At 33.7% G+C, this 20,587-nt stretch overlaps 4 protein-coding genes across 6 annotated transcripts; 2 read left to right on the top strand and 2 right to left on the bottom strand.

Moving 5' to 3' along the window:
- Positions 1-470: 470 nt before the first annotated feature.
- On the top strand, positions 471-2,358 carry LOC18590506 (ammonium transporter 1 member 3-like). The gene has a single exon (XM_007016056.3). It carries the CDS (start codon positions 643-645, stop codon positions 2,029-2,031), a length of 1,389 nt encoding a protein of 462 aa, XP_007016118.3. The 5' UTR covers positions 471-642; the 3' UTR covers positions 2,032-2,358.
- LOC18590505 (RING/U-box superfamily protein) lies at positions 2,317-5,167 on the bottom strand. 3 transcript variants are annotated; one of them, XM_018127174.2, is made up of 5 exons: positions 4,772-5,157; positions 3,676-3,826; positions 3,395-3,503; positions 3,016-3,250; positions 2,317-2,705 (listed from the first exon to the last, which is right to left on the bottom strand). In XM_018127174.2, the coding sequence occupies exons 1-5, from the start codon at positions 4,837-4,839 to the stop codon at positions 2,495-2,497; spliced, it is 774 nt and encodes a 257-aa protein (XP_017982663.2). In that variant the 5' UTR covers positions 4,840-5,157; the 3' UTR covers positions 2,317-2,494. The 3 variants fall into 3 exon arrangements, with proteins under 3 accessions (XP_017982663.2, XP_007016117.3, XP_017982664.2); XM_007016055.3 differs by having other exon boundaries at positions 3,395-3,461; positions 4,772-5,153; XM_018127175.2 differs by lacking the exon at positions 2,317-2,705 and adding an exon at positions 2,718-2,865 and having other exon boundaries at positions 4,772-5,167.
- A 2,156-nt stretch (positions 5,168-7,323) lies between these two features.
- On the bottom strand, positions 7,324-9,315 carry CPT4 (Undecaprenyl pyrophosphate synthetase family protein). Its single transcript, XM_018127172.2, has 3 exons — positions 8,737-9,315; positions 8,541-8,608; positions 7,324-8,003 (listed from the first exon to the last, which is right to left on the bottom strand). Exons 1-3 carry the CDS (start codon positions 9,172-9,174, stop codon positions 7,556-7,558), a joined length of 954 nt encoding a protein of 317 aa, XP_017982661.1. The 5' UTR covers positions 9,175-9,315; the 3' UTR covers positions 7,324-7,555.
- A 5,696-nt stretch (positions 9,316-15,011) lies between these two features.
- On the top strand, positions 15,012-20,436 carry DDB2 (damaged DNA binding 2). Its single transcript, XM_007016052.3, has 11 exons — positions 15,012-15,348; positions 15,445-15,535; positions 15,858-15,985; positions 17,014-17,136; positions 17,241-17,329; positions 17,503-17,623; positions 18,349-18,440; positions 18,574-18,703; positions 18,913-19,161; positions 19,250-19,446; positions 20,034-20,436. The coding sequence occupies exons 1-11, from the start codon at positions 15,130-15,132 to the stop codon at positions 20,257-20,259; spliced, it is 1,665 nt and encodes a 554-aa protein (XP_007016114.3). The 5' UTR covers positions 15,012-15,129; the 3' UTR covers positions 20,260-20,436.
- Positions 20,437-20,587: the final 151 nt, after the last annotated feature.

Below are 20,587 nucleotides of genomic sequence, written 5' to 3'. Positions count from 1 at the left end.
ATTATTCTCTCCAGTCACCCCCTTAGATGACCAATTGTAAAATGTAAACTGAAGTTGGAGTTTCAAGGATTAGTTTGTAAATGATTGCTCCTTCTAAGATACCAGCTACTACAAAACCTGCAGTCTGCAAGAACAATGCATTTTTTTTTCTCTTTCTGCTGTAGTATATGAAATTTTATCTTAGAAATTGGCAATGAGATTCTTCAATCCACGAGGAATTTCATCTTCATATGCTTGCCAAATCTTTTATGAAAAACTTGTGGAAATTGTGGCATTGCTCAAAGTTTTGACATTATAATAATCCTATAGAAAATCCAGTTTCCTCCACTCTGGTCTGCTGGGTCCAAGTTAACCCATCCGAGTTAAGGAGTCTATCCATTGGGTGTTCCAGTGTTTGAAGTAGAATGCACTGCCAGTCAACAATTCACCACATTCAGAAACTGACCCTAAAGGAAAGTGTAAGTAATAATAAGTAAAAAACACTCACAACTGACAACAAGGCACAAGCATAGCTACCATTCAACGAGATTATTACAACATCACACAGTTACAAAACTATCAACCCATTCTCCCCTCTTCCCATCACATCTAACCAATCTCATCTGTCTCTTTCTCAAACTCCCTCTCCATTCTCCAACAAGCATGGAGATCTCTTGGGAGCAGAGCGTCACCTATTCTATCAACACTATCTACCTTCTTTTCTCTGCTTATTTAGTTTTTGTTATGCAGCTTGGCTTTGCCATGCTTTGTGCTGGCTCAGTCCGGGCCAAGAATGCCATGAATATTATGCTCACAAATGTTGTAGATGCGGTTGTTGGTAGTATCTCTTACTATCTCTTCGGCTTTGCCTTTGCCTTTGGTGATAGCTCCAACCCTTTTATTGGCACAAACTTCTTTGCTTTGAAGGATATTCCTAATAGTTCATATGACTACTCTTTCTTTCTTTACCAATGGGCTTTTGCTATTGCAGTTGCTGGAATTACTAGTGGTTCAATAGCTGAGAGAACCCAGTTCAGTGCCTACCTGGTTTTCTCTTTTTTCCTCAGTGGATTTGTTTATCCTATCGTGGTTCATTGGGTTTGGTCATCTGGCGGTTGGCTCAGTGCCAGTTCAAGCAACCCGCTGTTTGCTTCTGGTGCTATTGATTTTGCAGGGAGTGGGGTGGTGCATCTGGTAGGTGCGGTTGCTGGGCTTTGGGGTTCTTTCATAGAAGGGCCAAGAGTTGGCCGGTTCGATGCATTTGGCAAGGTGATGCCCATGCGTGGGCATAATGCAACTCTAGTTGTTCTTGGGACATTTTTGTTGTGGTTTGGATGGTTTGGGTTCAATCCAGGCTCATTTGATAAGATTCTTGTGGCCTACCCTAGTACAACTGATCAAGGTAATTGGACAGCGATTGGACGGACGGCAGTTACGACCACGTTAGCCGGATCAACAGCCGGAATAGTAACGCTGTTCGGCCGAAGGTTACTAGTGGGCCATTGGGATGCACTAGATGTTTGTAATGGACTGCTAGGTGGGTTCGTGGCGATCACATCAGGCTGCTCAGTGGTTGAGCCGTGGGCCGCTATCGTTTGTGGGTTTTTCGCAGCTTGGGTCTTGATCGGGCTTAATTTCCTGGCAGTGAAACTGAATTTTGATGACCCATTAGAGGCTGCGCAACTGCATGGGGGATGTGGTGCTTGGGGTTTGATTTTCACTGGATTGTTTGCAAAGGAGGAGTTTGTGATTCAAGCCTATGACTCAGGAGAGAGCGGGGTGGTGCGACCCCACGGCCTTTTCATGGGTGGGGGCTGGGGCTTGCTTGGGTGCCAAGTGATTGAGGTTTTGGTGATAGTGAGCTGGGTAACTGTGACAATGGGGCCTCTTTTCTTTGCCCTTCATCGGCTAAGAATCTTGAGAATTTCTGTAGAAGAGGAAATTGCAGGACTAGACATTTCCAGCCATGGAGGATATGCTTATAATACTCATCAGGAAGACAATCAACCTCGTTTTAATGCAGATTATATGAGCATGCAAGATCAGTCATAAGCTACCTGCCACTTTCCTGCATTCTATTTATCCAAAATTTCATTGGATTACTACAAATCCAAAGTGAAAGTTTACCATCAACTTGATTTGTTAAGGTGTGTAACCATATAATATTTTCCAAATCGAAGTCATAGCAGTTTGCTGTTAAACATTGGCAGGGCACTGGCAATTTTGTTATTCTTTGATCTTCTCATTGAATTACATATTGAGAAATAATGTTTATACTTGAAAATCATATACCCATTTCAAAAATAACAAAAACAATAGAATTCAGATAAGCATTCCTTATCTCATGAAGTAGGGATTTCTATTAGGAAAAAGAGACAAGACCCATTTTGAAGCCAGTAGGATTCAGAGGGCCAAAGCCTGAGAGTATTTACATTTCAAAATGGTGATTTATCATATGGATATACAGCCATGCTAGTTATATACAGGCAGTTATCATAGCCCTGTATGAAAGCACTCACCTAACATGAACATCATAGGGAACGAATACAGGATCTGGGACAACAAGAGGCAATTTCTCGATGTACATGAAGAGCCTCTTACAATTCTCTCTCAAAATAGATGATAAATCAACAAGATCACTCTTATCTGTGTAAATCCAAAGGTCACCAGAATTGACCCTTTTCAGACTATCCCGACAAAAGGGACATGATTGAGACCGGCCACGCCTGAAATTGACAGGAAATACAACAGCATCAGGTCACTTGCAAAGGAAGAGTGGAACATGAATCATGAACCTATAACAGAACGCAAACATTGACCTTAAATGCAGTAAAACTGGCTAGTCACCCTCATGAATGGTAACTGCCCATACCCATAGTACGATTACTGAAGAAATAAAAAGGTTCCACTCAAGGATGTAAGACACACACTACCATCAACCGAAACAACAGTTCCAACTGATGGAGCATGATTATCATGTGGCTATATATAATAGTAAAACAGTATCAAGTTGTACTCATAAAAGGAAAAACTAACCAATCCCGATAACACTTCAAACACAGAGAATGGCTGCAATTAGGCAATACAACCATGCTGTTCATCTCCATGCAAATTCCACACTCCTCTTCCCTTTCTATGTCAATTTCGGAGAGCTTCCCCCTTTCAAATTCATCCTTCCTCCGGTACCTCATGGTACACACTTCTTTCTGTTTCCTATCTTCCAAATCCGTGATACCTCTTTGAAGTTGCAATAAAGAAGGAAATATCACAGCTGTTTACCCAAAAACAAACTAGTGAGACAGATTTCACTTCAATTGAGCTAAACAATGCTGTCAGCGCAAACAATTATAAAACAGAGAGAGAGTAAGACTAAGCATTTCTAACAAAATTTATGACTTCTCAAAATCGCACTCACCATAAAATTCTCTAATGCTGGCTTTCCTCTCATAAACAGACATGGTGGTCTTGCCATCAGCATATGTCTGCATCAGTTCACCAGATTGCCACAGCCCAATTGTAAGTAACTATTAGGTAAGAGATTACAATTTTGATCAAGATAAAAGAAAGGGTGAAAGATTTGGTGGAAAGCGGGAACTCTTGAGAAGTAGGGGTGGAGGTGTTAAATGAAACACAAACAAACAATTCAAAGAGCGAAAGATAATCTTGCTGAGAATTATATGGTGGAAAGAAATATACCATATAAATAAGTATTCTGAGCAAACCAAGGGCACCAGCAAGTTGACAATCAGTCCACTGAACAAGGAAAAGGAAAAACTGGGCTGCTGGACTGTAGGACAGTCTCATTTGAAGACGTGCTCCATCTTTCTCCCTTGGATGATCTAAAGCCCTGAAATCAGTAGAGAAAAAGCAGGCAAAAGTACAGGGTTAACCATCAAGCAGTGCCGATAATAAAGCAAAAAAGAATTTAAAATAGAATGTCTTTATTCATAATCTTTGACATTAGGATTAAGAATATTTCAGTCATTCAGTCGGTTCTCCATTACTTACATGCACAACTTAGGGACACTGTTTCACTAATCCTATCAATCAGATACAGAAAAAAAAATTCCCCCATTGTCAGCTATCCAAAAAAAACAAAGAATTCCTCCATCATCTTGCAGGTTACCATGGATCCAATATCCTTGCACTGGTCTTCACCACATATAACAGCAATTCAGCCCTTACTACCATGAACCAGAAGGAACCAAATTCTAAAATATATATCTTCCAAGAAAAGCAAAGATACAGTCCACTGTCGGTGTCAATTGTCAACAAACCCGAAAGAAAAAAAGTGTAAAGCTTGGATCATTTAGAATCAAGGGATACCCTTCACTCAGCTCCCTTTGTAGGCTTAGAATGTTTCATTTGTTTATGCGATCATGCCTTCACAACACCACCTAGAAACGCTTCCTTCCCTATAATCTATCTCTACAATTTATAATGCAACAAGAGTTTGACTAGACATTTTAAACCCCACTAGACATTTTAAACCCATTCTCAGTTTAAACAACAATGTGACCTTGGAAGAATGTTCAGAACTTCTATAATCTGTTAAGAATCTTGCATTGTCAAACACAAAGTACACAAACAATCAACCCCAACAAAAGGAGAAGACCCCCATAAAATTTTATCCAAAGTTTGGCCCTTTTTAGAGTAGAAAGTTCCTTTTTAGGGGGAAAAAGGAATCAAAATTCATAGAAAAAGTTAAATAAAAAACCCAGCAATAAAAAAAAATCAAACAGAAAAGCAAAAGAAGATACATAATCGAATAAAAAAGATAAAACAGATATACAGAGTATTAGCATGTTGAATATCAGCTTCGAGCGCTTTGAGTGAATCCTTGAAAGACGACTTTCCCATGACCAGGTACTTTCCGAGAAAATTATTCCCATCAAACTAAAAAAATCCTCCAGAAAAACAAATATCTTCAACTCCAAATATACCCCCAATTATCCGAACCAAAAAAGGGAGAAATAAATTGGTATTTTTGTAATTTTCGACAAAAACCTCGTAACCAGCGACGAACTTAACTGCACTTTCCAAACACTGTCAGTTACGACTTCTTAAAGCAAAGGGAGAAGGGTTCTGAAATTACGATGTTGTCCTTAGATGAACCTAATCCGGTATGGATCGCCTATTGTCAGTCTCTCCGGGATTTTGTTTTAAAAAGCCAACGACGTGGAAGGAAAAGACAAAATGGAAGGGTTTTATGCCCCCCTGATGAGTGATGTGGCGAGACACTATTGGAAATCAATGGAAAAGGCTTGTGGTTGTCAGTAGGGAATCTACTCGATCTGGTGGCGGCGCCTAAAGTTTTAAAAACCAGGGACCTGTTGAATAAATGCCTCCCCATACCAGATTATCCAAAAGATAGTAATTTATTAATTAATAATCTTAATTAAGTTACATTCTTAAGGGAATTAATTATGGTTTAATTATGGGTTTAGGATAAGAGATCATAGGCCCACTCACCTGCTTAGAATTTTGGTAAGTTTAAGGCATGGCAGATTTTTAGAATAATCATGTTCGGGTTTATGGGATTTTTTATTTAAATTGTGAAAGATTTAAAATATCTAAAATTTGTCATCTTGTATTGTACTATGGTACAAATGATGGATTGGATAGATATGGTGTGCCCGAAATAGGAAATTCGTAGTATATACTATAGATGCTAATTTTGAGATATTTTAATTCAAATTTAATTATTCATATTTACCCCTTTTTTTGAAATGCATTATCCATACTTATCCTTACTCGATTATTAATATTCACAAAAACTCAAACTTGACTATTTAATTATAAATATTATGAGAATTCATTGTAAAATTTGATTCCATTTAAAACTATTTTTTATTTGTATTACTACTAAATTAAACTAATAAATTAAAATTAGCTCATAAAAATAAATTAAAATTAAAAATCAACGATTAATGAATTTTAGTAATTATTTATATTAATTATAAATAATTTATAAATAAAAAATATTATTATAAAATAAAAAAATATTATTTTTAATCGAATTCAAACCGTGAGTATTCAAATTCCATTACTCGAATCCTACCCATCATAGGATCATATAGTAATTAATGAGGTAAATTTATGTAGAGTACCCAATTATAATATGATCATTGCTATTTCTAATTACTTGGGTGAAAGGGAAATTGGCTTGGAAACTGAAAGGAAAAAAGTACAAATAAAATGGAAGAACCTAGAAAGCGTTTTCCTTTCAAGAACTTAATCACAATACTCAAGTACATGGGCTTTATGACTTTAACTAGCTTTATATTAAAAATAGGGTTCAATTCAATTCCTTTTTTCTTTCTACAGCACATATCCATTGACAAATTATGATGAGATAATATAAATATACTAAGATAGATAAGCTCCTTATAATAAAATTACATGAACTATCAATTTTTATTCCAATCCATAGACATAACATATTTTGTTAACATATATTCTTGAGAGAAACATGGGAGATTGGTACTGCTCCATGATTAAAGCATGGTTAAGGATAAGGTAAATTAGGTCAACAAGGCCACATTCTTAGCTAAATGTTGGCATTAGTCCTTTTAATTATTGGTTTGGTTTCTTCTGATGGCAAATCCTGGCCAGAAGGGAATCCAAATGAAAAGTCAACCCAATTGGATGATTTGAAAAAATATCCGGTGATGAGAATGAGACTAGACTTCCTTGGCTTATTGGGTGTGTTGATATAGGTAGGTGCTCCTACTTCTTTTAATTAGTAGTAGTTTGAAGAAAGAGACTCCTCATCAATAATAAAAAGAAAAGAAAAAGAATGTAACATAGTTAATTTAAAGGACTGATTAAATTCTCAGCTTCCTAATCATGGGTACTATTCTTTCTGAATATTATATATAAATGATTCAAACGGACAAAAGGTGTGAATTTCTAAACTCGTTATCCAATTTCCATAAGAGTTAAGAAAATGGGTCCTCCAAGTTTCTATTCTTGCTGCTTATGTCTTGGTAGAAGACTATTGAGAATGGAAGAAATCTAAGATATTATGAGTGAAGACTTAGGAATCAAATGGCTAAACTAAAATTAACCTTGCATCAATCGGTTAACTACCTGAAAGTTAGAATTCCTAGTCTTTTTTCCCTCGTTTTCTCAGCAAACGGTTGGCTGGAAATGAAGATAAGCTCAACTTGGAGATGAACTTGCGGTCGGGAAAATTTGGCATTTTGTCTGTTACCAAAAATTAATTGGACCCTGCATGATTGAACAAGTAGGACTAATCAGCCAAGCATCTAAGACGTCAGTGCCAAGAAAAGGATTGCAGCATCCCAATCTGCTCAACTATTGCAGGAGATCCTGATCACAGAAACTAGAACCATTTAAAGATGTATATAAAATTTGAGAAGCCATGATTGAACATATCAGGTTATACATAAAATAGCTTGATGTTGATTTTTCTATTCTGAAGAGAGCTTTACATATTGGTATAACTATTCCTGTAAATGTATAATAAAATTGAATTTGGTCGTTGGGGTCCCCGCCCTTTAAAGGCTATACTTTTGTTATCAGCTGTTGTTGCTTATGAACTGCCTAATGCTTATGAATGTCTTCCACCATAGCGTCTCTGTCTCTGCTGGTGTGAAGTTAAAGCTTCTACGAACTCATCCTTTCCAAAATCAGGCCAGAGTTGTTGGTCGAAGAAGAGCTCTGTGTAGGCCAACTGCCAGAGTAAAAAGTTACTGACTCTTAGTTCACCGCTGGTTCTAATTAACAAATCCGGGTAGGGAAACTCAGTGCAGTTTGTTTCCAATTCTCTCTCGATTAGGCTTTCGTTGATGTCTTCCAGTTGAATATTGCCATGTTTTGCTTTCTCAGCAATGCTTCTGCATGCTTGTACAACATCGTATTTCCCACTGTAGCTGACTGCTACAATGAGTTGGAGTCTGGAGTTGTCTTTTGTGGTCTCCTCTACCTCATGGATCAGCTCCTGCAATGATGTGGGAAGCTTTGATGAATCCCCGATCACGGATATTCGAATGCCTCCCCTGGTGAGACCAAAATCATGATCAGATAATCAAGTATAATCTCAAGCAAACACCCCATGTATCTGAAGCAAATCAGAAAATAAATAGAACATATATGAAAGAACATAGATGAACACAATGAGGCACCTATATCATACAGACTTGCTTTGCTCGAAAGAACCTTTGCAAGGAAATAAATAACCCTCTGACAATCATGAAGAGATGCAATACCAAACCAAAAATACAAAAGGTTGTTCAAACTTGAAATATAATCCAAAAATTGTTTCAAGATGCTGTTGAACAGTATTTGCATTTCACTTAAGGATTTCCCACCAACTTACTTCCCCTACCATTAATTAATTAATAATTCATATAATGGCTGAATTGCAACAATTTGAATATAGAGTAATTCAGCCCTAGATATTCACTTTTCCACCAAAATACATCCAACGTAATGAAATGATTAGAAATTATATCTTAAATAAACAATAAAATTGTTTCTCTAAATGCCAAAATCAGGACAGAGGTGTCAAAGGAGAAAGGATGGATGGACTATACCTAGAGAAAGTCTCCAGCTCTGACTTCAACGCTCTTTCAAACAAACTCATCAAAAAGTCAACCTCCACCTGCACTGAGCTTACCCCAAATTAAACACTCCGAAGCTTCCTCACCTTAATCTAACACGTAAGAATACTATATTACATGAAAGTGTATAACTTTAAGAAGTAAGTGAGAAATAATTTTAATATCTCACCTTAGGCCGAATCCAGTTCTCAGAAGAGAAGGCGAAGACAGTGAGAACCTGAATTCCCCACCGACAACATAGCTCGACGAGCTCCCTCAGCGACCTTACACCAGCTTCATGCCCAGCCGAAGTCGGTAATCCCCGCTGGCGAGCCCACCGCCCATTCCCATCCATGATCACCGCCACGTGCTTCGGCATCAACTCTTTATTAAGCCCCTCCGGCAGCTCCTCCTCCTCCTCCGAGAACTCTCCCGCCACAGAAATCTTCCCATTCGCTACGTCGGTGGTAGCTGCTTGCAGCTTATAACCAAAACGGTTGGGAACAAAAACCCGAGAAGGAAAAATCTCTGTTTGGTTACTGGCGGTTTGAACTAAACTAGACTTCGGTTTAGGCTTGGGAGGAGATAAAGTGTTGACGGTTGGAATAGCAAGGCTCAAGGATAGCATTATTCTCGTTAAGAATAGCGTTTAAACTGTTTAGGCTGTTAGTCTTTCTGCTTCTTCCCCTTATCTGCGCCTTTTGCCGCCACTGCGTGTTTCGAACAAAGAACAAACTCTTGAGAGTGCAAATATACAGGATAAGCCGTCGGGACGCCAAGAAACTAGAGATGACGTTAAAACGACATCGTTTCCTAGCGACTAACCAGATACCATGAGTTTAAAATGTGGCTTTAAATTTATTGCATATTGACATATATAAATTTTTAGAATTATTTTGGTTTTCTTTATTTACGTACGGCGAGTGAATTCTCTGTTTCTCATCTGCCACTTATATTTAATTTTGTCATTTTATTCGAAGTCGAAATAGAAGGAGACTTTTACTTGGCAATAGTGCAAAAAATCAGAAATTGTTTTCTGATTTTGTCAAGTGGGCAACAATGAGTTTTTGATGTAATGTTATTGCTTTACATTTAATCATGAAGATCTAGCGAAAGTGAAACTTATCCTCAGGTTGAGATCAGTTGCTTCAATTTGAACAATTTGAGGCTGAAAAAAATATGTACTCAACTATATTTTTATTTAAGAAAAATAATTTAAAAATTGAATCAAATATTCAAATATCAAAAATAAAATAAATATATCAATTATTGAATTAAATATTTAAAATATAATTTTTTTATATCTATTGGACCTTTTGAAAGTCTTGAGAGCTCTAGAAACATCATTGTCGCTATTCATTTTTGTTTGAACGAGTTTGCTTAACATTTTAATATTATGTACTCAGGTCTTTATGAAAAGTTATTTCTTCCTTCAGTATATTTTCTTTGTTCATTTTTTTAAAAAGATTAAATAATGAAGTTATCTTTTTCAATTTAAATTTTTTTTTGTTTCATGTTTTTCTCTTCACTTTTTTTTACATTAAAAAAACTAAAAAATAATTCTATGGAAAATAAAAAATTTAATATACAATAAATAAAACCAAAATTATTTTTCTTAATCTTGGCAAAATGTCATTGAAGGCAAATAATAGAGAATGGAAGGAATAAGTCGTATAAATTTCTAGCAAAGTTTGACCGAGAATTTCAAAGTCTAATACATACTTTGCACTTGTAAATGTAGTATAAATTTGATAAATAACTACATGTAATTTCAACATTTTTCGTGTAGTGTCTTATAATTTTTTTTCTCAATTAACATTTTGTGAATAAATTCTATTCTTATAAAAATTATATCATTAATTTTATCTTGTAAAATTATAAGTTTTTTTAAGTATGAACAAATGAATATTTTTTGAATTGAGAATATTTTGATAATTTTATTTGATGAAATTAATAAAAAAAACTTCTTATGTAAATAGAACTATAATTATTAAATATTGATTAGAAAATTAAAAATGTTGATGCAAGTGAGATTTAGATGGAATTTAAGAAATATGCAAAATTGACTTTAAAGCAAGTTTTTTATAGACGCCATCTTTACGACTTATTTTGTTACTATCACTCGATATGCAAAAAAGAAATTATGTGAATAGCGTTAGGGATATAATAAAATCAATGTCTAATTTCATCTTTACACTTTACAAGAGTAAAGCGTCATATACATTTAGGGTTTGCAAAGTTGTTCTTACTTTTTGCATCAAGTAGATTATAAAAAAAAATAGATTCTTTTAATAAATGATGAAAATTCAAGTGTTTATGTTTATTTTCAGAGTATAACACTTCTATCTCTTTTGATTTTTCTAATCTTGTTTTATTTGTTTTTAGTGTGCCAAAATGGTTGGCAGTAAATCTTTTATATAGACTTACAAGCGTCTCTTATTAAGGACACAACTCTTTCATCAAACACCTTTTTGTCTTATAGATACATTTACATTTTACAAGTTGCAATCTTTACATAAAGGTATTGTTTCAATAATGATTTTATGAAAAAACAATCATTCATTTCATAAGACATGATTTTTGAGTTACAATATAAAAACTAACTTTTCATATCTAAACTTTTTAACTATAGTATTTTTTAATTGTTTTATAATTTTTGAATTCAAAGTTATTTTTTCTATATGTCACTTTACCAAGAAATATAACCATTCACATGAAAAACTCACTTACAATCTAATAGTCATACTATGTTACTATTTGTGACATAATTTTTAAATTAAGATAACTTTAATTATGTGACATAACATTTTATTTTAAAAATACACCAACAAAAAAATCATGAGTTTTATACGGAAAAAAAAAACTGAAACCAAAGAGTGTAAATTAAGTTTATCTTATAAATTTTAACTTTGGTTTCTCAAGTACGGACTAAATACTAAAGTTCCACTAAATTTACTTGCTTTGTGCAATGATATTAAAGATGCCCGCCCTTGTTGATTTGCAAATGCTCAGTGCCCATTGCATTCATACTTTTTTGTAGTTGGCATGGAAAGATTGCATCTTAACTAAGTTGGAGCGGGCATGCCATCATCTCTAGCAGTTCATTCTGCTCCTTGTGCAACATAGAAGCTGAGTTGATTATTCATGTCATTTGTGATTTCCCTCTTGTTAAAACTGTTTGAATTCTTTCATTTTTGTTAATTTCTGTGGCTCTTTTTATAGCTGGGATATTCTTGATTGGTTTTATCAAAACTTCAAGGGAGGTATTCTCGTCTTGCAATATTTACTGGGTGTATTGTTTAGCATCATTGTGTGGTTCATTTGAAAATGGAAGAACGAAACGGTATTTAGATATTACAACGTGATTACTACTCACAAGATCATCATAACTAAAAAGTAATTTTAGGATACCACTCAAACTTTGGAATTCTTGATAGGCCTCGTGTGGAGGTGTTGATCAGATGGTATCTGCTGCCTTATAATTGGATACCACTCAACATTTGTGGAGCTCATTGAGCTTCGTGCCAATAGTTTACTACGACAGGTGTCTTTCGTGACCATCTTAAGACTTGGACACGTGGATTCTTAGTCAACCTTGGAAACTGCTTTGCATATCGAGCAAAATTATGAGGCTTTTGTTGGCTTCGGATGAGGAATGCCATCAAGTGATTCTGGCTATGGATCACAAAATAGCTGAGTAAGTGATTCAAATAGAAGCAGATAAACTAAATGTTGATTCAAATTTGACTTTGATCAAAAAATTCTTTTTGAATAAGGAATGATAAATTAAAATTATTCATAAATATTGTGAATCTAATCCCTTGACAGATTTTTTTATAAATATGATTTTTCAATATTCTGTTAGCACGATGTTTCTCAAGAATTCTTTTAAGGGTAAAGGATCAATCTTATTAAGCGACGTTACGAGACTTTTCATTCTCACATGCTATTTTGATGTAACGGTTTTATTTTTATTTTTTTCTAATAAAAATAAAATAAGATACCTGCCATTCCACATATATCACCGAAGCCAATAAGATAGAACCCAATACAAATATTTTATGGTTCAATGACAAAATTTATATTAACTACCATAATATGTTTTACGTTTGAGAAAGATGTAAAACATTTTTTATCTATCTTTTCCTTTCTGTGATGGATTCAAAAAAAAATGTCATTATTTTTTTCTCAAGAAAACAACATTAGTTATTTTTATTTAATTATTTCATAAGGATCATATTATTATAATTATTTTTATTAAGATACCACAATCTTTAATATAATACAAACTAATTAAAGTCAATTAAAGAAAAATTTATATAAAATAGAAAATAAAATTTTCACGCATGACAATATATTTTTTTAAAATTTTAATTTAATATTTATTGACTTAAAGCATGTTTGGTCTGGTTTTTTTTTTTTAACTTAAACGTTATTATAAAGCTCTTATAAAAAATAATAGCTTTTAAAATTAAGTTAAAATTGTTGGTAAATTTACTTTTTATATGCTATTTTTTATAAATAAGCTGTTTGGTAAAAAACTCATATAAACTATAATTTTAGTTAAAATTATCATAAAATGTATTTAATAAATAAATTTTTATTAATCCTGAATTTCTTTATTCAAAAAAAATATTAACTTTATTTTTTTATCTATTTAAAATAAAAATTTGAAAATATAAAAAAGATTTTTATATAACTTAAAGTTTATAATTAATAACAAATCATAAAAAAAGAGATGAAAGAAAACAATGAGTCTACTACTAGAACCCTTAACCCTAACAATGAGAACTCAAAAAAGAAGAAGAGAAGTCTAAGGTGATAGTAATAATTTAAGAAAATCACGTTTAGCTATTGATGTCCTTACCAACAAAGTTCACCTCCACGAACAATATTATCTCAACAACCATAATCAACAAATGTTATCTCAATTTTCATATAATTTATCTCAACAACCATTGATTTATTTGATTAATTATTTCAATTATAATCATCAAATACTATATACATCATAAAAAAGTTAAAAATAAATGAATATTATATAATTGTCATATCAAATAATAAACTGAGAAATATCAACTAATAAAAAGAGTTTTCAAAGTTAAAAAAAATGATAGAAAATAAAATGAAAAACAAAATAGAAAGAAAAAGAAGAAATACTACTTGAATGTAGTTTTGAATTTTAGATTTTTTTTAATTTTTGTAAGAACAAAAAAAAAATCCTAGAATGATGATTTGCAAAAAGGGCGAGAGGAGAGGGAGATCGATAGGGAGAGAGGGAGGAAGTATTTTTTGAGAAAAAATAGCTCTCTTAATAAGCTGGTGTATTTTTTTTTAAAAAAAAAAAGAGAAAAGAAATCTCCTAATTAGAGTTTTTTTAAGTTTTTTTTAGATTTTATTCTTAAAAAAAATATTTTTTTAATAACTTTTCATGAAATTTTGTTTGACTCAACTTCTGTTTTTAAGTAATAAATAAGTTAAAAATAAATTAAGTTAAACGGGCACTTAACAAACTTACTAGCACAATAATATGATAAGAAAGAAATAAATAAATAAAGTTCAATATTATTTATATAATAATAATTATACATTGCATAATTAAGGAATGTTAATATTTTTATGGTGTTATGGTAGAAAATTAATGTTGATAATTCATGATGTAAATTATTTGTACAAAATGTTAAAAATATTTTTGACTGTTTATCTAAATAATAAAAAATAATAAATTTTTTAATAAAACATTTTACACAAAAAATTTTTCTTCGAACTAGTTATTCTAAGAGCCAGTTTGACTTGACTTTTTTCTAATTTAAAAGTTATTATGAAGCTCTTATGAAAAATAATAGTTTTTAAAATTAAGCTAAAATTATTTGATATATATTTTTTATAAGTTATAATTTTTGTTAAAATTATTATAGAATGTATTTTTTTAAAGAGAGTAATATTATAATTATTTTTAATAAATGAAGATATTTTTAAAACAAAAATAAAAATTTTCTTGTATTTTTAAAAGAAGAGAAGAAAAAGTTCATCTTTAGAACTTTTTTTAAGCTTTTTTTTAAAAATTTTATTTTAAAAAAAAATTATTTTTTTAAATTTTTTTTAAAAAATCATATTTAACTTAATTTTTATATTTAAAAAATAAATAAATTAAAAAATATTAGATCAAACATGCACTAAAGTTATTTAACGGAACCCAAAGCTACAATTATTTTCTATTATTTCGTGGATAGCCCAAATAGTTCAAAACTTCGCCGTTTTATAACAGATCCACGTGGTAAACTCCGAACGGAGGACAACGAGCCACGTCATCTCCAGTCTTGTACCCGAACGTAATCTCGAAACTAACCCCAACTTCCTAAAACCCCTCCTCGGCAGCATCATGTCCTAAGGACAAACTTGTAAATTCGACAACACGTGTGCTCCCAATACGATTGAAACAAAGTCCGTTTGTATCCTCGTCTTTTTCCCTCTTTGCCCCAGACACTTCGATTTTGCCGTTTTAGGCTTTTAGTTTCAGTTTCCTTGTATCGTATCTCTGTCGTGTTTATTTTGTTATTTATTTTAACTTGGTTTTCCAGAAATGGCCCCGCAAACGAGACGAACAGCGTTTCCTAAGGTACTTATTGGGAGAGATTCGGACTATGAACAAAGCTCTTCAGAGGAAGAAGAAGAAGAAGAAGAAGAAGGAGGCCCACCATCAGAAGAAGATAATGAAAATGAAGAGAAAATGGAAGATTTTAAGGATGCCAAAAGGAAAGGAAAGATACCCATTACTATCAGTCTCAAGAAAGTCTGTAAAGTAAGTAAATTGGGTTTGTTTTGGTTTTGATGGGGCGTTTCTTTTTTTGAAGAAAAGAAAACTTTTTCCTTTTTGTAAAGTATAGTTGTCGTTTAGGTTTGTAGGAGGGCGGGTCACGAGGCGGGGTTTAAGGGGGCTACGTATATTGATTGCCCAATGAAGCCTTGCTTTCTTTGCAAAATGCCTGGTGAGTTGTCAGTCACTTCTTTTTTCAAATATTTGCTCTTGAATGTCTCTCGCCTTTAGTCCTTTTCTTTCTTTTTCCTTTTTTTAGTAATTTCTTTCTTTTGTTTCCTTCCTACATTACTGAAATGGGTACTTTACAAATTGCTAGAGTTGACCGATGCCCTGTTTATTTTGGTACCTGTACTTAAAAGTTAACTGACTTGTTTTGTGACACTGTGAAATGAACCATGATGATAAATTTTATTCGAAGATTCTATTACATTTTTGTTGTTTATTAAATATGGTTGATCATGTTTGTTGTTCATGTGTTTTATATCTCGAAGGTCATACTACAATGACATGTCCACATAGGGTAGCTACAGAGCATGGGGTCATCCCAGCACCCCATAAAAATACCCAGAATCCAGTGGAATTTATATTTGAGCGCCAACTTAGACCTGGAATTGCTTCGGTAAGCTTTGAATTTTCCCTTTTTGCAGTGACAGTTGGATTTCTTTCACCTTTGAGTGCAATCATTTTCTTTTTATCGTTTTCTACTTGGATACTTCGATGCAAGTTAAATTTCCAGTTCTCTTTAGCAGAATTGCTTCTAGGGTTGTTTAGGTGAATTTTTCAAGTTACTTCCACATGTAATTCATTTGTCTGTCAGCTGAGTAATATTTTTGGTGATCCTTTTAAGATGTAACTTAGCGGCAAGAGTTAAGATTGTAAATCTTGTGCATCTTCAAGTTATCTTCTTTGACAATATATTGTATGCCATTTGAAATGTCATTTAATCTGTTACTTACCATGCCACATTGTTTGCAAACTGAAATAGTTAGGCAAACCATCCAGGTAGTTTAGTTGTTGTCACACGTCTGTCAAGCACTTCCATCTGTTACCATTACGAAGCAAAATGGGGCTCTATAGTTTGCATTTATGTCAGTTTTTTGTAATCACCTTTTTGGACATATGGAATGTGAATTTACTGTTCCTTGATTATTTTTGACTTTTTAGAGGTTGACTGTAAGTCTAACATCAAATTTTCTAGTTTTAAAAGTTTTTAGTGGAAATTGAATTGGGAAATGCTGATATCCTGGATGTGGCTTGCAACTTATATCAAGGCTTAACATTTTTGCAAACTTAAGGTTCTACTGTCTGCCTTCTCAAGATTTTTTTACACTGAGATTTTTATTTGTCAATCTTTTTTTGAGACAACGTCTATAGCAGCAATGTGATAATATTATAGATTTGAAAATTCCTGATTTAGTCGATTACACCCTATGGTGCGAGAAACTCTGCTTTCTTTGCATTTGGGCTTATATTTAATCAGTTTACGCTTAAGGGTAGACTATGTTTACAATTTGATGTTGGTTGATCTTGTTCGATCGAACCTTTATGAACCCTTGAAATTATCTGTTCTATGGTGATCTCGTAGGGATATTCTGTGATTCTATTCATAAAATGAATTTATTTTACTTTCTTTTATTTCACCTATAGATAAAGCCAGCATATGTGATCCCAGATCAAGTGAATTGTGCCGCTATCAGATACCACAGTAGAAGGGTAACGAGTTTGGAGTTCCATCCCACATACAATCACATCCTTTTGTCAGGAGACAAGGTTATCCTCGTTTAGATAATGAGTTGGTACTTGTTTTACGATTATGTTAACCAAGATTCTGAAAATGAGGTATCTATCTCTCTTTTTTATAATTCTTTTTAAAGAAAGGACAACTTGGAGTCTGGGATTTTGCTAAAGTGCATGAAAAGACAGTTTATGGAAACATACACTCGTGTATACTCAATAACATGAGGTGAGTGATCCTTGTTTGAAGCTGTATCTTACTTTGTCTGCATAAAATTACACAAGGGCATATGTATTTGTGGCTTTGTGTAAGAAAAGAAATGTACATGGATATAATTCTATTTTGTAGACTCTTTAGCGCATGTTTAGTGTTTCAGAATCAGTAGTCTCAAATCCTTGCAGGTTCAGTCCTGCAAATGATGGTACAATATATGCTGCATCCTCAGATGGAACTGTTAGTTGCACTGACTTGGAGACTGGAATCTCAACATCTTTAATGAATCTTAATCCTGATGGTTGGCAGGTAACAATTCCTTTGCAGTTTTCTTCTTCAGCATTTGCATATCATTTGTGATAACCTTGTTTTTCCCTATATCTTATGCTTTTTATTTCTTATTATTTTCTTGATAATGCTGCTAACACAAGAGAGTTTCCTTGACCAAAGATCTTATGCTTTATGCATCACTCTCTGAATACGAATGATTCATAATTGTTGATGCTTTTGATAATATTATAAAATTATAATAACTAACAATGCAGAAATGTGTTTTTTGCATGTTCACCCTCTGATCAAAATACATGTTAATTCACTTATTTGAATCCGTATGGATGATATATTGCCCTTATTAATCTGCAAGTTCAAGTAGAAATGCCTTTTATTTGTTTTTAAGCTTGGGAGGCTAGGATGCTTGATATATTTGATTTCTGTAATTTGTAAAAAAATAATTTTATAAGTTGAAAAACTTGGTGGTTGCATTTCTTAGTTGGAGGACTATGACGCGGCAGTGTTTATTTAAGTACATTTTAGCTGAACAGAGCAGTTAATAAAGAAAATAGAAACATGTAAGAAAAGTAGAGATAGGAGAGTTCACATTGGACCCTTCCTGCCCCCTTCATGCTGGCCACTCAGGTGGGTGGGACAAAAGGCGTAAAACTAAAAATGGAAGAAAAGGTAGTTTTTACCTGCATCATTTGTATTTTGTTTCTCAATATATTATCAAGCATGACTAATATGTCTTACATCTTTAGGGGCCAGGCAGTTGGAGGATGCTTTATGGCATGGATATTAACTCAGAGAAAGGTGCTGTGCTTGTGGCGGATAACTTTGGTTTCCTCTACTTGTGAGTAATTTTCTTTCCCATGCATTCATTTTAAACCCTTCAAGTCCCAAAAATATGAAATTATGAGTTTTCATTGTTTGAGAAATTTGAGTGTTAAAGTCAATTCATTTGGAAATTTCTTTATTGTATCCAGGGTGGACACTCGCTCCAACAGCCGAATTGGGAAGGCAATTATGATCCATAAGAAAAGAAGCAAAGTCGTCGGTCTACACTGTAATCCTGTTCAACCAGATCTTTTGTTGAGCTGTGGAAATGATCACTTTGTAAGGCTTCTAATTACATCACATCATATTTTGTTCTAGATATTAAGCTGTTGCAGCCTTTTGTATACCTAAGTATACATGGGGATTTTGTGTTTTTCTTGCTACTATCATCAGTAACAAAAACTTTAAAGACTGTCTGGACACATACTCAATTTTTGCATGTAAGTTTGCATAACTTTTCTAACAATAAAATATTCTTATCACCTCAGGCTCGTTTGTGGGATATGCGTCGATTAGAAGCTGGATCTGCTCTTTATAACCTAGAGCATAGGCGTGTTGTTAACTCTGCCTATTTCTCTCCATTGTCTGGCAGCAAAATTCTTACCACATCTCAGGATAATCGCCTTCGTATATGGGATTCCATCTTTGGTAATTTGGACTCACCAAGTCGAGAAATTGTACATAGTCATGATTTCAATCGACATTTGACGCCTTTCCGAGCTGAATGGGATCCCAAGGTTAGAAAATTTGATATGAAGACACTTCATTATTGGTTTATTATGTATGCTTTCACCTTTAAAGATTCCATTGTTACTTTTTATGCAGGATCCATCAGAGTCTCTGGCAGTTATTGGTCGCTACATAAGTGAAAATTATAATGGAACTGCCCTACATCCCATTGATTTCATAGATATCAACACAGGGCATTTAGTAGCTGAGGTTATGGATCCGAACATTACTACTATTAGTCCTGTGAACAAACTACATCCACGAGATGATGTTTTGGCAACTGGTAGTTCAAGGTTGGAATTTGTTCTCTGCTTTAGTCCGCATTCTGTGATACTGATTTTCATGCCTCTATAACTTGTCATGAAGCCCTTTTGGCAATGAAGTGTTTGGTTGATAGTATGTTTTCTTGTTGACTGTCTCATTATTATGTTTTAGCTGCTAGGGAAGAAACATGTGAGGGCATCCAATATTTAAGCACATATGATTTTGCCAATAGTGTTAGGACAGTCTGTCCACTCTTTCATGTGTAGTGGGTCTGGATGGTATTTGTCTCAAATGATGGAAGAGGTACATGAGCAAAGCAAGATTTACTTTCAAGCTTTGTTTGACTATTGATATTTTACATCTAATAAATTCAAGTTAGTGGTCTAGAAATGTTGGTTTCCTGTTGATCTGATTTTGCAAAGCTTAGACTAAATGACTGTGATTAGGTTATAGCTATTGTTCAATTTAGATCTTATAAATGGAGACGATTAGTAAGAATCTATGAGACAGCAGATAATTTCAGTGTCAAGTTACTTCGTTTTTCATGTTGTTGTGAAGTTTATCATTGTTTATGTTGTCATTAATCTTCATGATCTGATATAATCTGTTTCCTTAGGTCTCTGTTCATTTGGAGGCCAAAGGAGAAGTTAGGCGTTGCAGAACCGTTAGATGCGAGGAAAATTATTGTCTTTGGAGGAGATGGCAAGAAGCGAGGCAAGAAGTATAGAGATGAAGATGATGATGATTCTGATGATGACAAATTCACCTTCAAAGGCAAGAATGTTAAGGTCAAAAAGTCTGAGAAGCAAACAACCCGTTATAGTCGAAAGGCGAAACGCTGAGTAAGGAACATGGTCGCTCTGGATCAATCTTTTGTCTGCAATGGACAAGCTTTTTTGTTTTGGGTTTGAAAACTCCCATCTGCTAATGCTGTACAGGTCACTAACATGCCTAGCCTCCTTTTCCCTTCAGCAAAAACTCTCTTCTCATCACTGATAAAGTAGCTGAGTTAGTATTTATCGTTGTCTTTTTTGTTTTCTGAGCATTGATTTTTGCATGGCACCAAACCCTTACTGCTCTGGGTTCCGATCGTAAATCCCCTTTAAAAGTCAGAAAATTTGGTCCTTGGCGGTCAAAATCAAGCTAGCTCAATGAAGGGAGCTGTTCTTC

Source organism: Theobroma cacao, chromosome 9, assembly GCF_053813885.1.
Source record: "Theobroma cacao isolate CCN51 chromosome 9, ASM5381388v1, whole genome shotgun sequence".
Lineage (NCBI taxonomy): Eukaryota > Viridiplantae > Streptophyta > Magnoliopsida > Malvales > Malvaceae > Theobroma > Theobroma cacao.
This window is presented reverse-complemented; position numbering and strand designations above follow the sequence as displayed.